At 42.5% G+C, this 21,905-nt stretch overlaps 1 protein-coding gene across 1 annotated transcript in view; it reads right to left on the reverse strand.

The window, feature by feature from the left end:
- Nucleotides 1–21,905, reverse strand: part of SLC35D1 (solute carrier family 35 member D1) — a 58,312-nt gene that overhangs the window by 1,669 nt on the left and 34,738 nt on the right. Inside the window, exons 8-11 of the mRNA XM_068112289.2 lie at nt 8,566–8,658; nt 8,389–8,456; nt 2,762–2,840; nt 2,581–2,663 (exon numbers count right to left, since the gene is read on the reverse strand). Of these exons, the coding sequence (XP_067968390.1) occupies nt 2,581–2,663; nt 2,762–2,840; nt 8,389–8,456; nt 8,566–8,658 (323 nt within the window). The remainder of the gene's footprint in view (nt 1–2,580; nt 2,664–2,761; nt 2,841–8,388; nt 8,457–8,565; nt 8,659–21,905) is intronic.

Here is a 21,905-nt window from a genome sequence, read left to right on the forward strand (position 1 = left end):
GTCTTTTATGACATCCTTAAAGAGTAGGTTTCCTGTTTGCAATGATTTTCAATTTTGTTTAACTTCCAATCAGACAGAGTAAACACGTCACTCCTCTGCATATGTGCGATTGGGACAAATTCAGAGCCAAAGTACTGCTAAACTACAAGTTTATTTTCCTATTTGTGTTCAAAATATAACATTCAATTGAAATCAGGTTCTTCCTCGATCATAAACGGACATTTGAAGACAAACAAGCGTTACGCCTAGGTCCACCGTCGGTGAAGTGATGTGAGTTGACAAAGTGGAAGACGCAGAAAACATGCTATGATATGATATTTCGCTCACAAGGTTCAGACATACATGGAGGCGGCCATCTTGGATTTTGACGTGGCCACCCAATTTTCAATAGCGTTCTTCCTTATGCCTAGATACACCCACACACCAGATTAGAAGTTGGTACTTTGCTTATTTTTCAAGATATTCCGCTCCTAAGGGTCAGACATACATGGCAGCGGCCATCTTAGATTTTGATGTGGCGACCCAATTTTCAATAGCGTTCGTCCTTGTGCCTAGATACACCCAAACACCAGATTAGAAGTTGGTACTTTGCTTATTTTTCAAGATATTACGCTCACAAGTTTCAGACATATATATGGTGGCGGCCATCTTGGATTTTGACGTGGCGACCCAATTTACAATAGCGTTCTTCCTTATGCCGAGATACACCCACACACCAAATTAGAAGTTGGTACTTCACTTATTTTTCAAGATATTCATCTCACAAGGTTCAGACATACATGGCGGCGGCCATCTTGGATTTTGACGTGGCGACCCAATTTTCAATAGCGTTCTTCCTTGTGCCTAGATACACCCACACACCAGATTAGCAGTTGGTACTTAGCTTATTTTTCGAGATATTTCGCTCACAAGTTTCAGACATATATATATATATATGGTGGCGGCCATCTTGGATTTTGACGTGGCGGCCCAATTTTCAATAGCGTTCTTCCTTATGCCGAGATACACCCACACACCAGATTAGAAGTTGGTACTTCGCTTATTTTTCAAGATATTCATCTCAAGGTTAAGACATACATGGCATCAGACATACATGGCGGCGGCCATCTTGGATTTTGACGTGGGTTGCACCCACACACCAAATTCGAATGCGGTCCTTCACGCACGCACGCAAACACGCACCCACGGACGGAGGGGAAAGCCATAGTCCCCCTTTCACTACGCTGTGCGACGGGGGACAACAAAGTGAACCAATTGCTGAACCCCGCTTTTTGATTCGCATGCGTATGGTAATTACCCTGCCTGCAAAATGCCAGTCTGACACTTTATAGCTGGATGGAAAATACAATTTAAACTAAGCAACTCAGAGGTAAGTGTGCATATCTCCAGAATATCCTGGCTGTCCCAAATTTAAAATTCAACAACATGTCATGCGGGGTATCCCGAACCGCTCTCCCATAATCTTCTCACATGCAGCGGTACGTGGTCATGGCACCGATGCCGATAGCACATCAGCGTTTTGATTGATGCAGTTCCGAATGGTATTAAAATATTGATCGATGTGATTATAAAATAATATGTGGTCCACTGCTTTTTACGTCAACGCAACATTATAAAACATGTTCTTTTTTGCCAAAGTAATGCGCTATTTATTCGACATCTGGTGGAGAAAAACACGAAATGCTTGCGCTGGTGTTTACACCTTTAAACCAAAAGTCTCTTCATGACAAGTAACAAATTGGGCCTGTTTTATGAATCTCAAGTCGCTGGAGATGCGAGTTGTCCCAATAGAATAGGATTGGCCTACAAATTGTCATCCTGGAGCTTCACTTGCCAGGTATTGTGCATTAGAGAACATGGGTAATGGGGGAATTACACCGCTCTCATCCAGCTGTCCTACTTTGGCAATCATTTGTGTACATTCATGATTCACGATATATTTTGCTCCTCGTACACAGACACCTGAGCTAAAGTCCAAATATAGTGGAATTTCCCCACGCAGCAACTTCTTGCAAGTCACAAAGACATTGACCAGCAAAATGTCCACAGCAAGAGGTGGTTCAGGTTGTAGGGAGAGGCCCTTCACATGACCTTTCCCAGCAAAGATTCAAACCCTGGTACATATGATGATCATGTAAAACGTACCCCATTACATCCATCGGTTTTAGGCTGTTGTGACCCAAAGTATACGAAGAGCCTTTTTTACTTTGCTTGGTCAAAGGCTTGTGGCTACAACAAAATTCATGCACACACGTGCAGACAAATGCATGGGATGAGACAGGACTTCACTTTAGACAAACATAGCTGCTAGCCTTGGGTGGGGGAAACGAGGAAGTGACAATTTCCCCTCTCTCCTCATTCCATAGGATGCCAACCCAGGGGGTTTTGTGGATGCAATAGTGATTATATTGCTAAACTTAAATCTGGGGCTAGTTATATAATAATAGCCTCAGAGGTACCAGTTCTGACATTAGTACAGTAGTTATTCGAATCGGAATAGCATTTCTTAGGAAAACATCGACCCTCAAACAAAGAGCAAAATTTGAGAGTTTTCCAAGCACATGAAACATTGCATCTCACCTGATATTCAAGCCAAAGAAATTTGTCCAAGAGAATATGTAATCTCCACCAAGCACCATACCAGCGTACGTTATCAAGACATTCTGCAACACAGATTGTGGGACCAATGAATGCACAGAGGTCACCAAAAAAGAAAAGGCTTATTCAAAGTCCGAGCCACTCGAGTAAGCCGGATACAAACCTTAATGCAGCCCACGATCGTGGTGGTTAAGGCAGAGTTGTAGTGGGTGCACATTACCGTGGCATACATGAGAATGAATCTGTAGGGAAAAAGAAAAAAAAGAAGAAAAAAAAGAAGGATACATATGTGGTTTCCATTACTGTTACAATACAGCACATGGGAGGTGATCACCAATATCAAGACAAAGCCCAAATTGGGTACCAAAATCATATTACAGCAGGAAATAGGACAGCAAACCCTTGACTATCACAGGTATATAAAAATTAAGATTGATGTTGCTCTTTGGGCAAATGCAACTTTTGGGCATTGCTCCAGCAATGTTGCTCTTTAACGGCCACTTATGGGATCAGCCACCTTGTTCCCACCCTGTGGGGTCAGCCGGGGTAAGCTTGGCCCAAAACTTTCACGAACTGGCCTGGCCAGGCCTGACATTCGCCTTGTTAAGGCAAGAATTTGGAATTTGGCCATGGTGCCGGCAATACTCGCCTACTTTTTGCGAAGAACACCATGTGATTTTTTATGTCCACCAACCCATGCTAGCAGACGTGACTCCCAGTTTGACGTCCATCCGAGGGATGGCACACACATTGATGAATCACCGTGCCTGTGAAACACCAAACTAACAGTTTATAATAGCTGTGTCAGGATTTCAAACCCAGGCTAGACAGCTTAGAGGCGAATGTGCCTACCTCTAGGTCATCCTGTCAGCCCTGCAGCTCCATAAACCAGCGAATAAATAAAATTAAAAGAATCACAGAATCGCTTTTATCTGTTGTTTTACACTTGGGCACCCTTCAATCAATTCATGGTGCGTGAAAGCAATCACAGCTCAGCTCAAAAAACGAGCTTGGTCACAATTAGTACATAGAGGTTGTCCACGATTGGTCAAAACCCCATCATTGTAAACAATGATACTTAAGGGTTTGCTGTAATTGCAAACCAAAGCACAACAAGGCACTAATAGAAAAGGATTCTTCATCTTCCTTTTACATGTATTCTGATTTTAACACATCAGTTTTTTTGGAACTGTGCACGAGCACGGTTACGAATGAACTCTAAAAACTAATCCCACCCTCCCTCACCCTCCACAGCTCATTGGAATCGACATTGAGATGACACCGATTATTCCTTATTGAGTGAATCATATGTCTGTGCCGATTTTTCTTCATCAGTTTACAAACGCTGTTTCACACCATTGTAGTTCCCTTTTGTGCCAATAACTTTCACTTACAGTGCCTTCAGAAAGTATTCACACCCCTCGACTGACGTTTTGTGGTGTTACAGCCTGAATTTAAAGTGGATTAAATTGAGATTTTTTTGGTCACTGATCTACATGTAATACCCCATAATCACAAAGTGGAATTATTAAAAATAAATTTTAACAAAATAATTAAAAATGAAAAGCTGAAATGTCTCGAGTCAATAAGTATTCAATCCTTTGCGATGACATTCCTAATCGAGCTCAGGTGCATCCAATTTCCTTTGATCATCCTTGAGATGTCTACAACTTGATTGGAGTCCACCTGTGGCCAATTCAATTCACGAGACATTATTTAGAAAGAAACACACCTTTCTATACAAAGTCCCACAGTTAACAGTGCACGTCAGAGCAGAAACTCTACCATAGTCCAAGGAATTGTCCGTAGAACTCCGAGACAGAATTGTGAGGAGGCATAGATCTGGGGAAGGGTATAAAACAATTGCTAGAGTGTAGAAAGTTCCCAAGAGCACAGTGAGCTCCGTCATTAGGAAATGGAAAAAATATGAAACTACCCAGACTCTTCCTAGATCTGGCCATCTGACCAAACTGAGTAACCAGGTAAGAAGGACCTTGGTCAGGGAGGTGACCAATAACTCAATGCCCACTCTGACAGAACTACATAGTTCCTTGGCTGAGATCGGAGAACTTGCCGGAAGGACAATGGTCTTTGCAGCACTTCACAAATCTTGGCTTTATGTGAGAGTGGCCACACGTAAGCAACTCCTGAGGAAAAAGGCACATGACAGCACGCTTGGAGTTTGAAAAAAGGCACGTGAAAGACTCGGGGCATGAGGCAAAAGATTCTGTGGTCTGACGAGACGAAAATTTAACTCCTTGGCCTGAATGCAAAGCGCTACATCTGACGAAAACAGAGCACAGCTCATCATCCATCGAACACCATCCCTACCGTGAAGCATGGTGGTGGCAGCATCATTTTTTTTTTTTATGTCGAAGGCTCCAGGCACAGATTATATAGTCCTCATCGAGGCCAGTCCTAAATAAAAGCTGCATTGTTAGAAAAGTGAAGGAGAGAATAGTCCAAGTTTTTGAGAAAGCAGAAAATCTGCTTTTTGAAAAGGGGGAGATCATAAGTGTTTGGAAAAACATGGGAAGGTAAAGAGTTCCAGAGTTTGGCAGTGGAGGGGAAGAAACAAACATCATAACGGCCCACCCTTGAGTTGCCAATGGCCACACAATAATCATGAGATGTAGTGGCTTGTCGAGTAATCCGTGGTCTCGCTAATGAATGAATGAATTAATGATCGTTTTAAGGCCATTTTTCCCCGCTAAAGCGGGGGTTAGCCTTGCGGGCCTCATGACAATCATGGTTCCCTGTCTGAGGCAATGTTTTTATGGCCGGATGCCCTTCCTGACGCCAACCCTTGGTCACGCTCTTACGATGCGCAGGGATACAGTGTGCCTATTCTGAATCGGGGTATACAGGCTAAATCGGGCTAATGGCGGAGGTATACAGGCAGCAAGTTCTTGGGAGCAGAAACCGAAGTAATATCTGTAGAAAAGAGAAAGAGCCAACTTTGCGACGTAATTTGAGCGGGTCGAGTTGAGGTCATATTGGGAGAGTTGATAAGTCAAATTACTTTGAATTCAATTCTGTCCATTAAGTATGTGGAGCTAGAACCTCCCCAGATGTGAGAGCAGTTCTCCATACAAGGACGAATCAATCCTTTATATAGTTGAAGCAACTGTTGAGAGAAGAATCTTTGACATCTGAACAGGACTACCAGTTTCTTCGAGGCAGATTTAGCTATTTGTGTAATGTGCGGATTCCAGGATAAATTTGAAGTTAGGGTAATACCTAGTAGGTTTATTGTATCACATGGTGTAATTGTGGAGCTTTCAAAGGAGATTGGAGAGTTGAGAGGAGTTTTAGAGAGAGATGGGAAGAAATTTAGTTTTAGATGAATTGAATTTAACCTGATTACATTTGCCCCACTGGGAAATCTTGTGCAAATCCGAATTTAATGAGGTGGCTGTGATCAAACGAGATGAAGATCGATTGAGGGAAGATGAATCAGATGGGAAAAACATGGAGGAATGCAACGTTGAGTCATCAGCATATGAGTGCATTTGGCTATTTGTAGAAGAAAGAAGGTCATTGATAAAAAGAAGGAAGAGTGTTGGAGACAGGACAGAGCCCTGACGGACACCGCTGTTGATAGGGAAAGAGGGAGATATTGAGCCATGGACAAGAAGAGATAAAGCGGTTGGAGAGAAAGCTCAATATGAGAGTGCAGAGTGAAGGAGGAAAGCCAAAAGAGGGAAGCTTGGATATCAGACACCAATGCCAAACTCTTTCAAAGGCTTTTGAGATATCAAGGCCTACAACAAAGGATTCCCCAATGTCTCTCAGAGAAGAGGCCCAGACATTTGTAATGCAAGAAAGGATATCACCGGTAGATATTCCCTTGCGAAGGCCATATTGATGGTCAGATAGAAGACTGTGGGATTCAAGATGCTAGAGGAAATGGTTATTGAGAAGACATTAAAACTGTATCATGTAAGCACTGTATCATGCTATGGGGAGCTTTCCAGCGGCAGGAACTGGGAGACTTGTAAGGATAGAGAGAACAATGAATAGAACCAAATATAGGCAAATCATTGAGGAGAACCTGCTTCAGAGTGCAAAAGACCTTAGACTACAGTGGACATTTACGTTTCAACAGAACAATGACACCAAACATACAGCCAAAGAAACACTGGAAGGGCTTCATAACAAGAATGTGAAAGTCTTTGTGTGGCCCAGCCAAAACCCAAACTTGAAACCCATTGAGAGTCTGTGGAAAGACGAAGATTGCTGTTCACTGACACTCCCCATCCAACTTGACAGAGTGTGAGCAAATCTGTATGGAAGAATGGGAGAAACTCCCCAAATCTAGATGTGCAAAGCTGATAGACATACCCATTAAGACTCGAAGCTGTAATCACTGCCAAAGGCGCTTCGACGAAGTACAGTATTGTAGGGGGTTGAATACTTACGTAAATTAGATATTTCTGTATTTCATTTTTCATAATTTTGTAAAAATGTATGAAAAAAATTCCACTTTGACTTTATCATGTATTATGTGTAGATCAATGACAAAAAAAATCTCAATTTAATCCATTTTAAATTCAGGCTGTAACAAAAAAATGTGACAAACGTCAAGGGGTCTGAATACTTTCTGAAAGCACTGTATGCAACAATTCCTCTTCAAATACAGTACAGGCTGCCAGTAAAAGTTGTTCCCGGTTGTGTTGTTTCACCAATTCTGGAGTCAATGCGACCCACTTCCCTTTGCAGAATGCACTGTATCAACATGGTTTCGATACTCAGGACCATTTTAATGTTCAGAAATACAATCATCTACGTGCTTACAGTCATCAAGATCAGCTGTACTGGATGCCGAAATAGTAGAAAATTAACCGGCACAACGTGGAATCCACAGGGTGCACCCTGGTGCTCCATCAACCTCCTTCTGGTGAGACTCATCAAATCCAATATCACGACTAACCTCTCCACTCATTCATTCCTCATTTTTTTCCCTGCCTGTGGAACCAACATCCACATTCTCTTCAATCTCATTCTTCCCTCAAAGTCTTCAAGACAGTTGTTAATCACCATCCCAGATCACCCCCATCCAAAACCATGATATTTCCTACACCCGCTAAACTCCACCTCTTTCCAAATTTCCAGTTTTCCCTCCTGAGCGTTTCCTTCTGTATCAATCTTGTCCACCCCCCCATGCATCCTCTCCTGCCCCTCATTCCTCCTCACACCCATGGTTTGTGCAAGTCTACCTTTATCTTGGCCTTCAACTCTGCTGTTGATGTCCCTCCCTCTCAACTGATCCTTTTGGTCTGATCCATTCAATGTGCTAATTCGAGTAATCTAGTTCTTCCACGAACCTCGACCATGTATACAAAAATAAATAAATAAATAAACGTATTTTGAGAGATTCAAATAGATAACTCAGTGTCGCTCAAGCAAATTCATCTGAATGACGAACATTCCAGCGGCATGATTAATCAGACAAATTGAAATTAATTCTGGGATAAATATATTGCTTTTAAGTGCATTTTTCCTTACAAGATAACAAATTAAAAAGTTTGACAATGTTTCAATCAAGGAATGCTTTGCGATCATTTATTATTTCTTTTAATCCAATAGCATCGCACCAAGGCTGGCTTGACTGGGGATTGAACCCAGACTTGACAGCTCAATGGCAAGCATGCCACCAACGAACTGAGCTTCCACACCATTCCAAAACAAATAATAATAATAATAATAATAAATAAACGAGTAATAGGCTTGCTGAACAACCATACATGCAAATGACCTGCCGTTTCTCAAATTCCCTCCTATACTCACCCCATAATGCAAGACAAAATGAACTGCAGCAAAAATCCTGGACTTTTCCAGCCATCGTAGTTCACAGCCTGAAAATGCCAAATGAACCGATCATGGAAAAAACCCCAAAAACTAACAAACATCGGATGGAAGAATTAATTAATAATTATCAAAGAACCTCATTTCATTACTACTTACATTGGCAAAGTCCCCTGTGTAGTAGGCAATGGCCAGAGTAGGAACGATCATGAACAGAGCGTTATAAAATAACAACCCATACTTCCCTAGGTCCTGTCGGTGAGAGAAGGATGGAACATGTAACACTCCCAAATCCACACAAATATTCTGCAACCACCTGGCAAGGAGCAGAGATCATTTTCAAACTAAAAAACAACAACATTTTTTACACAAATATGGAGTACAAACACAACTGCTTTCAGAGTTGTACCACGAAGTACCACGTAAAAAAAAAATCATGCAAATTCACTTGTACAAAACTGCGACAGCATAACACCAAACAGTTGCAGCTGATATGAAACCATTTTCGTAACATAACAGAAACTAGAACGGGCACTCGGTAGAGCGCATACCTTCGCCGCAGCTACTGTTCTGTACTTGGCATGGGAGTGTAGGGAACAGAACAGTGAACAGTTTGGTGCTGATTTCATGCAAATCGGATAAGAATTGACCGAGTTATGACAAAAAACGCACATTTTGCAAGGTCGTGACCCCCCTGACCTTTGACCCCCAACCGCTAACAAGGGTAATGTCTTCACTGGGTCATGTCGTATATCACAAGATCGGGCATTGAATTCTGAACATTTTGGCATTAGTTGCATGCCAATTGGATAAAAATTGACCGCGCTATGGTAAAAATACGATTTTGACCTTTTCGTGACCTTGACCTTGACCTTTGACCCGATTGCTCCCAAAATCTAATCAAATGTGTCCCGTATAATAACCAATCATCCCACCAAATTTCATGCAATTCGGTTGAATACTTTTTGAGTTATGCGAATAACATACACACACACACACACACACAGACATACAAATAAATACACAGCGATCAAAACATAACCTTCCGCTTTTGCGAAGGTAAAAAGCCAGAACAAAGTTCCACCTTTTTTTTTAAAAATAAGAAAAAAAAGAACATTATATGAAAACAAAATGGCTGGCAATTTTATGATATCCAAGTGTACTGCATAATGTACAACGATTGCAACAAAAGTACAGTGCACTGCATTCTTAACCAAGTGAACAAATGGAGCATCAATTGGACGACGAAGCAAGGAGAAAATTGTCAAATGTAGTGCTTCAGAAATTTTGTGGTTAGACACGATGGCCCACGAACCAATCACCACAAAACTGGCTTTGGCAGAGTGCCAAATTTTCAATTTCACAGGTGATAAGCGAAAGATGCAGGAAGGTCACCGAGCTCATAATGCCCATTCCAAATCCGCATCCCAGCACTTTCACCGACTGCAGGCAGTACTAATTATTCACCCAACCGTAAGCAGGAAATACGGCCAATGTGCTGATACACAATGGCCAGCTCTGCAAAACATACCCTGTGATATATTTTCCTAATTTACAAGACAGTGAGAATCAGCAAGCTATGGAAGGGCAATTAATTTAATCAGTTCCAACACGAGACTGGACAACATTATGGAAAGCTAAATGGCCTGTTTGGTGCTTAAATCTTGCACTGGAGTGAAACTGTATATGTATGTATGTATGTATGTATGTATGTATGTATACATATATATATATATATATTTCTGTATATATATATATATATGTATATATATATATATATTGTTGTATATATATATATATATATATATATTGTAACGGTTTTGAGAAGTGTAACGAATTTGAGAAGTGTAACGGTTTTTGGGAAGTGTAACAATTTTGGAGGAAGTGTAACGAATGTGAAAAGTATGGTTTTGTTATGTGTAACACCCTCGTAATGTAAATAATGGTCGCAGCCGTCCTCCTAGTTAATTCCATGAAACTTACACACAGGCCACGATATATCTTTTTAAATAGTTTATTTCCTTATTCTATGTAGGTTAAATATGTGTTTCCCACTAGATTGACTCTGCATTGTATCAAACAAAATAAGCGTAGGCCCTTTCAATTTCCCCAATCATCTCCGCTCTCCCAAAGTTCCTTTCAAAAGCGGTGCGAGTGGTGTTCAATCTCGCAAGCCGCCATTGCCCATGTGCTAATCTCGGAGAAGAGGGGGGTAGGAGCCGCCAACTCACAGGCGTGGCACGTCGTCATGATCAAAGGGGGAAATCGGACAGCCCTAACAGCCAATCAGCACCGCGGTGAGCGACCCGGTAGGCGTGCCCTCGCAGCCGGCGGCTTGATTCCGCCCGGAGTAATAAAAGGGACTGGAAGGGACTGCTTCAGCAGATGAGCGAAGAGGTGACATACGAGAGGAGCTGTGAGCTGAGCTGTGAGCGGTGAGATGCGAGACGCTCCAAGCCAAAGAGGAGAGGTACTCGGAGAGGAAACCAGCTTTAAAAAGACGCGCTGAAAGGAGGGAGACGGCTCCACCAGAAGGAGAGGAGCAGGTGTGCCCGAGCCAGCGCGTGACGTCTACAGCATCGGCAGCGGATACGCGACGGAGGGTTTTCCCGCCAAAAACGCGAGGAATTGAGAGCTGCTGCCTCCGACCCTGCCTCCCTCTCCAGCAATCCACCTCAAGCCATACCTGCCTGCAATATCCCCCGTGTAAGTGTGAACGTCGTCTGTCCTAATCGTTGTCTTGGGGTTAAGTAAATTGAATAGTGTAAGCTAACGATGCACTGTGTGACTGCTTCTTCCATCCATTGCTGTAAATAATTTTGGTCGCTCTTTCTTTTTGCTTGTGTGTGTATAATAAATCTGTTCTTCCTCCGTACTCTGTCTTCTTCTCTTTTTCCTGCTCTTTCGGTCGCTTTAGAGGTTTCCCGATTGAATATCTGTGGTGCGATCTGGTCAACGTCGGGTGGAATCGGGCCAATTGGGGATCCTGTAACGGTCGCGGTTGGACCATCCGCTCGGCCCATCATAACATCTAAACCGCGATCGGTAACAATATATATGTATGTATATATATATATATATATATATATATATATATACAGTGGAACCTTGACTTACGAGTGCCCCAACTTACGAGTTTTTCGAGATACGAGCCGTCGCTCGGGCGGTTTATTGCTTTGAGATGCGAGCCGAGATCTGAGTTACGAGCTTTCGCCACCCGGTCACGTGGTTATCTTGCCGTGCAAGTGCAGTATCTCTGTCGTATAGCGCTGCATTTTTGTTTTCACATGTTGGTTATTTTGAGTTTACGCCACCAGGTGGGTTCTGGTCACGTGGTTATCTTGCCGTGCAAGTGCAGTATCTCTGTCGTATAGCGCTGCATTTTTGTTTTCACATGTTGGTTATTTTGAGTTTACGCCGCCAGGTGGGTTCCGGTCACGTGGTTATCTTGCCGTGCACGTACAGTATCTCTGTCGTATAGCGCTGCATTTTTGTTTTCGCATGTTGGTTATTTTGAGTTTACGCCGCCAGGTGGATTCCGGTCACGTGGTTATCTTGCCGTGCACGTACAGTATCTCTGTCGTATAGCGCTGCATTTTTGTTTTCGCATTTTGGTTATTTTGGAAAATTTCATGTTCATGTCGAACATTTCATGTTCAATGTTCATGTTTTCATGTTCATGCCATGCCAGGCCACAACTTGTTCAGAGTGCCGGCGATAGCTCGCCTTCTCTTTGTGGAAAACACGGTGAGATCCTTAACATCCAACAACTAATGGGACGCAAACGGGGCGCCCAGTTTAGCGGTACACACATTGATGAATCACCCTGCCTGTGATTCACCCATGACAGGTTATAGCTGGGTCGGGATTCAAACCCAGGCTGGACAGTTTAGACTTTAGAGTCAAGTGTGCGTACCTCCAGTCCAGGCCATCCTGCCAACTTGTATGCTGCATACAGGTGAAATATAAAGCGCGAGATATTTTTATATATACTGTATATTATAAAAAAAATTGGTGTGGTTTTTGGTGGGCTGGAACGGATTAATAGCATTTCAATGCATTTTAATGGGGAAATTTGATTTGAGAAACGAGCAATTTGAGTTATGAGCTCGGTCACAGAACGAATTAAACTCGTAAGTCAAGGTTCCACTGTATGTATGTATATATATATATATATATATATATATATATATATATATATATATATATATATATATATATATATATATACAGTCACGTGAAAAAGTAAGTACACCCCATGTAAAGTTTTGACTTTTTCAACATATTTCAATATACAGCTATTTGATCTTCATTTCAACAATATTGGTAGATAAAGGTGATATAATATAACAAATATCATGAAACATTTACATTTTGTAGTCCATTGTATAATTTAAATATATATATATATATATATATATATATATATATATATATATATATATTGTTGCGGATATGAGGACTGTATATTTTTTTGATTGTGTGAATTATTATTATTGTTTATTCTGCGCCTCCTGCCTCCGGAGCTGTGTAAAGGTAAAAGGGCATCCCATAATTAGTCCATAAAGCATCCACACCACAGCCAATCATAGAATACCCCTGTTCAATAGTTATATCTTATTCTGTGTTTTAGGGTAAGGCTGTGTCTCCCATTAATTGAAATACTCCATTGCACCAGTGAAAGAGATAGATTCCCTTCATTCCCATTCCCAAAACCTCCATTCCCCCTTTTCGTCGATTAGAAACTACCTCCGCTCCAATTACCGCCATTGACCACGAGGCAGGGTCGGAGAAGAAAGGCGTGTCTCCACCTCGTCATAGAGGGGAGGAGTGAGCCAGCCCCAAACAACCAACCGAGCACGAGGGGTTTGGTTTGAGAGGGCGGAGGAAGAGCGATCGGGGAGGTTCGCAAAGGTTCAAGGGTGGGGCTATATATAACCCAAGGCAAGACGCCCCCAAGGGAGATGAGCTTTTACCGGCAGAGAAAAGGGAGCCCAAGCCGTCGAGAAGAGAGAGGGTCCAAGAAGCAGAGCTGAGTTGTGTGGTTTTGGTCGTCAGTGGTTGCGTTGTGGTGGTCAGTGGTTGCGTTGGTTGCGTTGAGTTGTCGGTGGTGAGGAGTGATTGGACCAAGAGAACATAGAGAACATCCAAGGAGAGGACATCCCAGAAAGCACAAAGCCTGCTGTAATCCTGGAAAAGCACGCGACGTCCACAGCAGCAGCAGCAGCAGCGGCGGCCACAGCAGCAACCACACTCAACAGCCGCATGGGGCCTGGACGGCGGTTTTGAGCAGGGCCGCGAAGGAACGGCGGCTGCTAAACGCGCCGATCGTGCTGCACAATACAACTCCAAGCCATCCTCTCCTTCCAGCCAATTCCTGTCATCATTCCCCGTGTGAGTCTGTCTTTTGTTTGTTCTGTCCCTGGGTTAATTAAGACTGTAGGTAAGCTAGCGTTGCACTGTGTATCTAATCTCGTCTGTAAATAAACGTGACTGCTTTCTTTTTGCTTGTGTGTATAATAAATCCAATTACTCTTCTGTCCGTCTTCTCGTCTTATTCCTTTTCCTCTTTGCATTCGGTCGTTTTAGAGTTTTCCAGATTGGGCAGCTGCGGTGCGATACGGCCAAAGTTTGGGGTGAATCGGGTGAGTTGGGGAAGAATCGGGGGAACTGTTAGGTCGCGGTCATACCAACCGCTCGGTCAAAAAATAACATCTTAACCGCGACAGTAACAATATATATATATATATATATATATATACACAGTCATCCCTCGCTATATCGCGGTTCACTTTTCGCGGCTTCGGTACATCGCGGGTTTTTCTCGCTAGTATATGTAAAATTATATCGCGGATTTTTCGCTATATCGCGGGATTTTGCGGTATAAATGTATTTTTATATACTATTATTTTAAATATTTTTGTGGTAAAATAAGCATTTTCTAGCCTAAAAAATTAAAAAACGTAAAAAAATAAGAAAAATACAGTGATTAAAACATATTACAAGAAATAAAATACTGTACATAGTATACAGTAGAAGAGTAGACAAAGAGACAAAGAGTCGTGCGTATGGAAAACGCAGATGCGGCAGCTTCCACTTGCGCTAGTTACCCACGTAATGGGTAACTGTAATGCTCTTTCTGGCTGTGCAGTACATTCATCATCGTCATCACCTTCATCGTCATCAGTACTGCACAGCTAATTCATCATCTTCATCACGCAAGTTGTAGTATTGAAGAGCCGGGGCTCTTGCTTGATACGGACGAAATGACGGGCAAGACACAAACTCGTCCGAGAAGCTTTTTATTCTCAAAACCAACTCGGGAACACTGAAAAGCCCATTTATCGGGCTGCATTATAAAGCACAACCAGAAACCGAAACCGAAAGCCACGCCTCTCAAGCGTGGCGTGCTTCGGTGGTCACGTGACCAGCCACTCTGGCGCCGGGGATCCCCGCCAGTGACGTCACCGGCTGGAGCAAGGAGATTCTAATGCTGGTCTTGCTTGGGGAACCCATGGGTCGCTATAGTATCTTCAATGGTGAGTACCCATTATAATTTTATATGTTGTTAAAATTACGTATGTTTAAGAGTGTAAAAAGTGTTTAAGAGTATAGGAAGTGTTTATAAGAGTATGGGAAAGGTTAATAAGAGTGTGAGAAAGGTTAATAAGAGTGTGGGAAAGGTTAATAAGAGTGTGGGAAAGGTCATAAAGCTTTAAAATATATATAAATAATAAAATAAAAATATGGTCGCTACTTCGCGGATTTTCGTCTATCGCGGGGGGTTCTGGAACGTAACCCCCGCGATAAACGAGGGATCACCAGTAATCCCTCTCTATATCGCGCTTTACTTTTTGCGGCTTCGGTACATCGCGGGTTTTTCTCGCTAGTATATGTAAAATTATATATCGGATTTTTCATTATATAGCGGGATTCTGCGGCCTATAGGTATTTTTATTTTTTTAGATTTTAATTATTTTTGCGGTAAAATAAGCATTTTCTAGCCTAAAAAAATTAATAATAATATAAATAAAAATATAACACATTAATTAAAACCTATATTAAAAGAATATTACAGTAAATCGAAATAAAATACGCATTATAAATGAGTAGACAAAGAATCGCGCATTTTGAAAGTCCCGTATTCTGGGGGTAATTAACTTGTCCATGATTCTGGGGGTAATTAACCCATCCGTAAGGAGGGTTCTTGGACGGTTCTTCGCTACTTTAAGTAATTTGCAAGGTTGATGCCAAACTGTGTCCTGCAGTTTAATGATCAATATGGTTTTAAGAGTCATCATACTTTGGGTAACCTCTAATTTACAATAACTTATGTTTACAACTTAGAGACACATGATCATGATGACGATTTCGATGATGTTGTCTAAAGCTGCAATTAAATGAAGTCGCTGAGTAACATGAATGACCGAGGTTGTGGAGGATGGGATTTTTCGGTCATTACCTTTTGATACAGATGAGATATCTGCTTCATCACTGCATCAGATCAGGAATAACCACCCTCACCTCCTCTCCACCCCCCACTGCTTCCTACATATTAACCATCAGGAAGCTGCTGCATATGCAAGAGGAAGCTAATGCATTTCTTATTAATTTTCAAAATTAATCATCATCTCTATTTTGAATAGCTCATGAAGACTTCTTTATGCTTAGGCCTCAGGTTTGATTAAAGGCACTTTTGTCAATTATTGCCTTTTGCTTTCAAAAACACAATTTGCATCAATGTAAATACTTTGTTGTACTGTACTTGTGTAGTTCCATGATCATATGTGTATGTTTGTTTGTTAATTAATTGCAATTATAAAAGAACTTGCATCAATGTACTGTACAGCTATATATACACACGTACAAATATTTTTCTAATACGTAAGGACTAAGGATGGGTCTCAAAAGTGTGTTTAAGAGTGTAGAAAGGGTTCATAAGAGCATGGGAAAGGTTTATAAGAGTATGGGGAGGGTTTTTAAAGGCTTAAAATATATAAAAATAATAAAATAAATATATGGTTTCTACTTCGCGGATTTTCACCTATCGCGGGGGGTTCTGGAACGTAACCCCCGCGATAAACGAGGGATGACTGTATATATATATATATATATATATATATACACATACATACATACAGCAAGTACACCCCATGTAAAGTTTTGACTTTTTCAACATATTTCAACATACAGCTATTTGATCTTCATTTCAACAATATTGTGAGATAAAGGTGATATAATATAACAAATATCATGAAACATTTACATTTTGTAGTCCATTGTATAATTTAAATAAACATAAATGCAAATTTTGCACGTGGAAAAAGTAAGTACACCCCTACATTTATCACTACTTCAAATACCTAAAATTAGAATCAGGTGCACCAGCTCAGGTGCAAATGATTAGAACATCGTTAGAGAGGATCTTGGAGGAACCTGTCTTATTTAAACCTCAGACATTTCGTTTGGTTTGCTCTTTGTTGTTGAAGTGTGCGGCGTCACCATGCCGAGATCAAAAGAGCTCTCTGAGGCCTTCAGAAAGAAGGTTATAGATGCCTACGAGTCTGGGAATGGATTAAAAAATATCTCCAAACAATTTGAAATCAATCATTCGACTGTCCGGAAGATCATCTACAAGTGGAGAAGATTCCAAACAACTGCCAACTTGTTCAGGCCAGGCCGCCCCAGCAAGTTCATCCTGAGAGGAGACCGCAAGATGCTGAAAGAAGTCTCGAAGAACCCAGGAATGTCATCACGGGACCTACAGGTAGCTCTTACCACTGTTGATGTCAAAGTGAACGGGTCTACCATTAGAAAGAGGCTGCACAAATTTGATCGACATGGGAGGTGTGCGAGGAGGAAACCTTTGCTCTCCAGAAAGAACATCAGGGCAAGACTAAAGTTTGCTAATGAACACCTCGGCAAAGACCAGCACTTCTGGAACAATGTGCTCTGGACAGATGAGTCAACGGTAGAGCTATTTGGCCACAGTACCAGAAGACATGTTTGGCAAAAACCAAAGACAGCATTTGACCACAAGAACCTGATACCAACTGTAAAGCATGGTGGTGGAAATATTATGGTTTGGGACAGCTTTGCTGCATCAGGGCCTGGGCAGCTCACAATCATAAAATCCACTATGAATTCTTCATTGTACCAGAGGGTGCTTGAGGATAATGTGAGGCCATCTGTCGGAAAGTTAAAGCTCAACCGAAGGTGGACCTTGCAACATGACAATGACCCTAAACATACCAGTAAATCCACCATGGAATCGCTGAAAAGAAAGAAATGGAGGGTTCTGGAATGGCCAAGTCAAAGCCCGGATCTAAAACCCATCGAGATGTTGTGGGGGGATTTGAAACGAGCTGTGCATGCAAGAAACCCCTCAAACATCGCACAAGTGAAAGAATTCTGCATGGAGGAGTGGGTAAAAATTTCTCCCAGTCGATGTCAGAGACTGGTAGACAGTTATAAGAAACGACTACTTGAGGTTGTTTCTGCCAAAGGGGGCAATACCACCTATTAGAGCCAAGGGTGTACTTACTTTTTCCACATGCGAAATTTGCATTTATGTTTATTTAAATTATACAATGGACTACAAAATGTAAATGTTTCATCATATTTGTTATATCATATCACCTTTATCTGTCAATATTGTTGAAATGAAGATCAAATATCTGTATGTTGAAATATGTTGAAAAAGTCAAAACTTTACATGGGGTGTACTTACTTTTTCACGTGACTGTATATATATGTGATTTTGGAATAAAGGATAATTCCCCCCTCGTAGGTAGATGCACCACAACATTAAGCCTCGCGATAGTTGTTATTTCTTCGTGAATGTAAGCGTAGTCCTGTCCTGTGTTAGTTTTGTGTTGAGCAGGCCCATGAGTAGGGCGGTCCTTGGCGATAGCATGCCACGTGGCAGGCCTGAACAAGTCTGGCAAGGCCGAAGGGAGGCGCAGCAGGAGGGAGTGGCCGGTAAGCATGAGCCGCCAATCAGAGCTCGAGGGGAGTGGCTAACCACGACGATGAGAGGTGGGGTTTGGAACATTCGAGTGAGACTCTGGGGCGGGGCCATAACACCCTGCTCCGAACCCCCCCCCCCCCCCCCCCCCCCCCCACCCACCTCAGTCAGAGCCGGAGTATCGTGAGTTCAAGTTCTGAGTTACAGTTCCCTGTGAGACGAGAGTGAAGTTCCCTGTGAAAGTGAGTGGAGTCGAGTTGAGCTTGAGAACGCACGAGAACGCGCCACAGAACGAGTGTATTGAATTGCCGATTATCGAGATTGTACACGAACTTTCCCCGTGCCATGCGCTGTATTAATCGCGTGCTCGAGAGGACGACCTGTGCCGGGCCACAGACGCGCAATTTCCTCCTGCCTGCCTTCACCTGCATACGTGCCGTGACCGCCAGAGAGCCACGCCGGGCGAGCTGCCCCGGAGCGACCGACGGCAAAGCGCGTTTGGCGCGCGAACTTCTTCTCCCCGTGTGCGTGAGTGGGCCCTGTGTCTGGCGATAAGTTAAGATCGATTAAGCTTCTGCTCTGTGTCCCCTTTCCTTCTGCGAATCAACAACAACAACAACAACAACAACAACAACAACAACATGCATTTTAAAGGCCATTTTCCCTACTGGAGCGGGGGTTAGCCTTGCGGTCCCCATGACAATCTTCTCCATTTTGCCCTATTTTCTGCATCTCTCCTTGTTAACCCCCTTGCCCGCATTTCTTCTTCCACCATCTTTAGCCAAGTCTTTCTCGGTCTTCCCCGTCCTCTACTTCCTTCTACATTCATTTCCATCACTCTTCTCAACCAGTCACTTTCATCCTTCCTCAACACATGACCAAACCATCTCAACCTGTTCCTCTTCACAGCATCAATCACAGGCTTCTGCGAATCATTGTACATAAATAATAAATCGTGTTATTCCTTTGATTTCACCGTTCTCGTCCCTTCCATCAATTGGCTTCGCATGGTACGAATAGAACCGCTCGAATCGGGTTCCATAAAAGTAACGGCACGAGTCACGTGATACGCATACCGCTCGGCGTACTCGTTTGAGCATGGCTTGTGCGAAGTTCGGTCCCCGCTTTCGTGGCAGCGTGGGTTAAAGGTACGTGCGACGTTGACCCGATACCCTTTTTCATGTTTGCTCTGGAAATGGCGATTCGGCCTCGTGGACCCGAAGACCCAGGGGGGAAAAAGGGGTTTAATCCCCCTTTTGTAACGGGAACGGGCTTCGGAGATCCGCAACAATATATATATATTCCTGCCTGCAATTCCCTAGTCGTGTGAGTCTGTTTGTATTGTCTTGTGGGTATAAGTAAGCCTGTTTAAGCATTGCACTGTGTCTTCTTTTCCTGTATATTACTTTTATTTCCTCTCTTCCTTTGGTTTTTGTATAGTTAATAATAAATACCTGTTCCTCCTTATTCTTTGGTTTTCATTCTCGTCCGATCGTCTTCGTGTTTTCCCTATTGAGTACCTGTGGCACGATTTTGGCCGAACCGCTTTATAATCGGGTTTAGTCAATTGCTAACGGCTCGGATTCCGGATTGCTAAACCGCTCGGCAAACTCCATCTTGTCCGGGATTCGAGCGGTACTTGTGTCCCTGTTTTGCGGAGGGATTGATAACGGTATTCGGGCTAATACCTGGACTAATAACCCTGATCAATCCCACCCCGCAAAAGAGCGTTAAAAGTACCAGGACCGGTCGGACGGCCAGCTTAACAAGACAAGGGGACTAACCCCCCCCCTTGCTAACGGGAGTGCCGTCCCCCGGATCCATAACAATATATATTGTTATGTTTGTGGGGGTAGTGTTATGTAGAGTCAGGTAGATTTGTGTAGGTATCATGCTCCGGATGTTGGGTAAGAACCATCACCATGTAATAAGTTCTGTTTCGCCTAATGTCGGAGTAAGGTGTATCTTCGGCCCCGTCATGAGGGGGCGGGGCATGTTAACTACCTTAGGGCATAAGAATAAATAATTATCTCTTGTAAGTCTTACCCTATGTGATCTATCCTTTGTCCTTTTTGGCACTGTAGCATAGACATGGTGAGAAATGGCCATTAATTGCACTAAATAATAAACCATAAAACCAACCAGAAGTTAGTTCTGAACACTGCCATTTGGAAGCACCAGCTACATCGCCACGGAAGACAAGCAGGCCGAAGACACGCCTCGAGGAGCCGTGATTGGTCAGGGCGGAGCAAGAAGCGACTCGCTATTGGGCGGGAATTGACCAACAGAAAGGCCGGGGTAAGAAGGGACTTGTGATTGGCCAGGGCAGAGCAAGAAGCTACCCACCGATTGGTGGAAGGAAGGTCGAGGAGGAAGCAGAGCGCCGATTGGCAAGGACTACCGAGGACATCAGAGGCGAGCAAGAAGGGGGCGCGCTGATTGGTGGAGAAACGCTGATGACGTCACGACCCCCATGATAAAATAACTTGAGGACGGACATTTTCTCTCTTGCTCGCTGACCCTGGACTTTTGCTTTTTGCTTACCTTTCACCCTTCACGCTTTGATCTTGCCCTCGACGTTCCTGCCTCTCGCTCACCCCTGGTCTTCAACACTTTTGCCGACACCATCCTTTGGCGTGCGAGGAGGACGGAGGACTGACTTTGTGCGCGCGCGCCAAACGACGAGCGGTTTCCCGCTAACACCGGAGCCGCGTCCGGACTGCGCACTCGGGGCCTGATGATTGCTAACGACGCACCGAGCGAGTTGAGCTAAGTGCCACAATTAAGTTACACACCACCTAATTTATTTCATCCAGTTTATATTCCCCTGTGTCTGCGTTTCTAAGTCTGGCGAGGGAGCGCTCCATTTAGGAATTTAGTTTATAGTCACGTTTTCTTTGTCCCGGCATTCCGTTTTAATAAATCCTTTCGTTATTTTCTGTACATTTGTAAATCCGTTTTCGTTCGAGTTATTTTTGCAGGGTGAAGACGTCGGCAAGACCCGTCCAGGTAAGTCGGTATTCTTCTACCTCCTTGCGTATAATCCGCCACATAGTTGGATTCAATACGCCTCCATTAACGCTCGTTTGCCTTCCGTGGTTCTTTCAGTGTTAACTGAGGGAACCACACGACACACAAAAAATATATATATATATACATATATATATATATATATATTTATATATACATATATATATATATATATATATATATATATATATATATATATATATATATATATATATATATATACATATATATACATACATATATACATACATACATATATACATACACACATATATACATACACACATATATACATACACACATATATACATACACACATATATACATACACACATATATACATACACACATATATACATACACACATATATACATACACACATATATACATACACACATATATACATACACACATATATACATACACACATATATACATACACACATATATACATACACACATATATACATACACACATATATACATACACACATATATACA

Source organism: Myxine glutinosa, chromosome 1, assembly GCF_964187855.1.
Source record: "Myxine glutinosa chromosome 1, kmMyxGlut1.1, whole genome shotgun sequence".
Lineage (NCBI taxonomy): Eukaryota > Metazoa > Chordata > Myxini > Myxiniformes > Myxinidae > Myxine > Myxine glutinosa.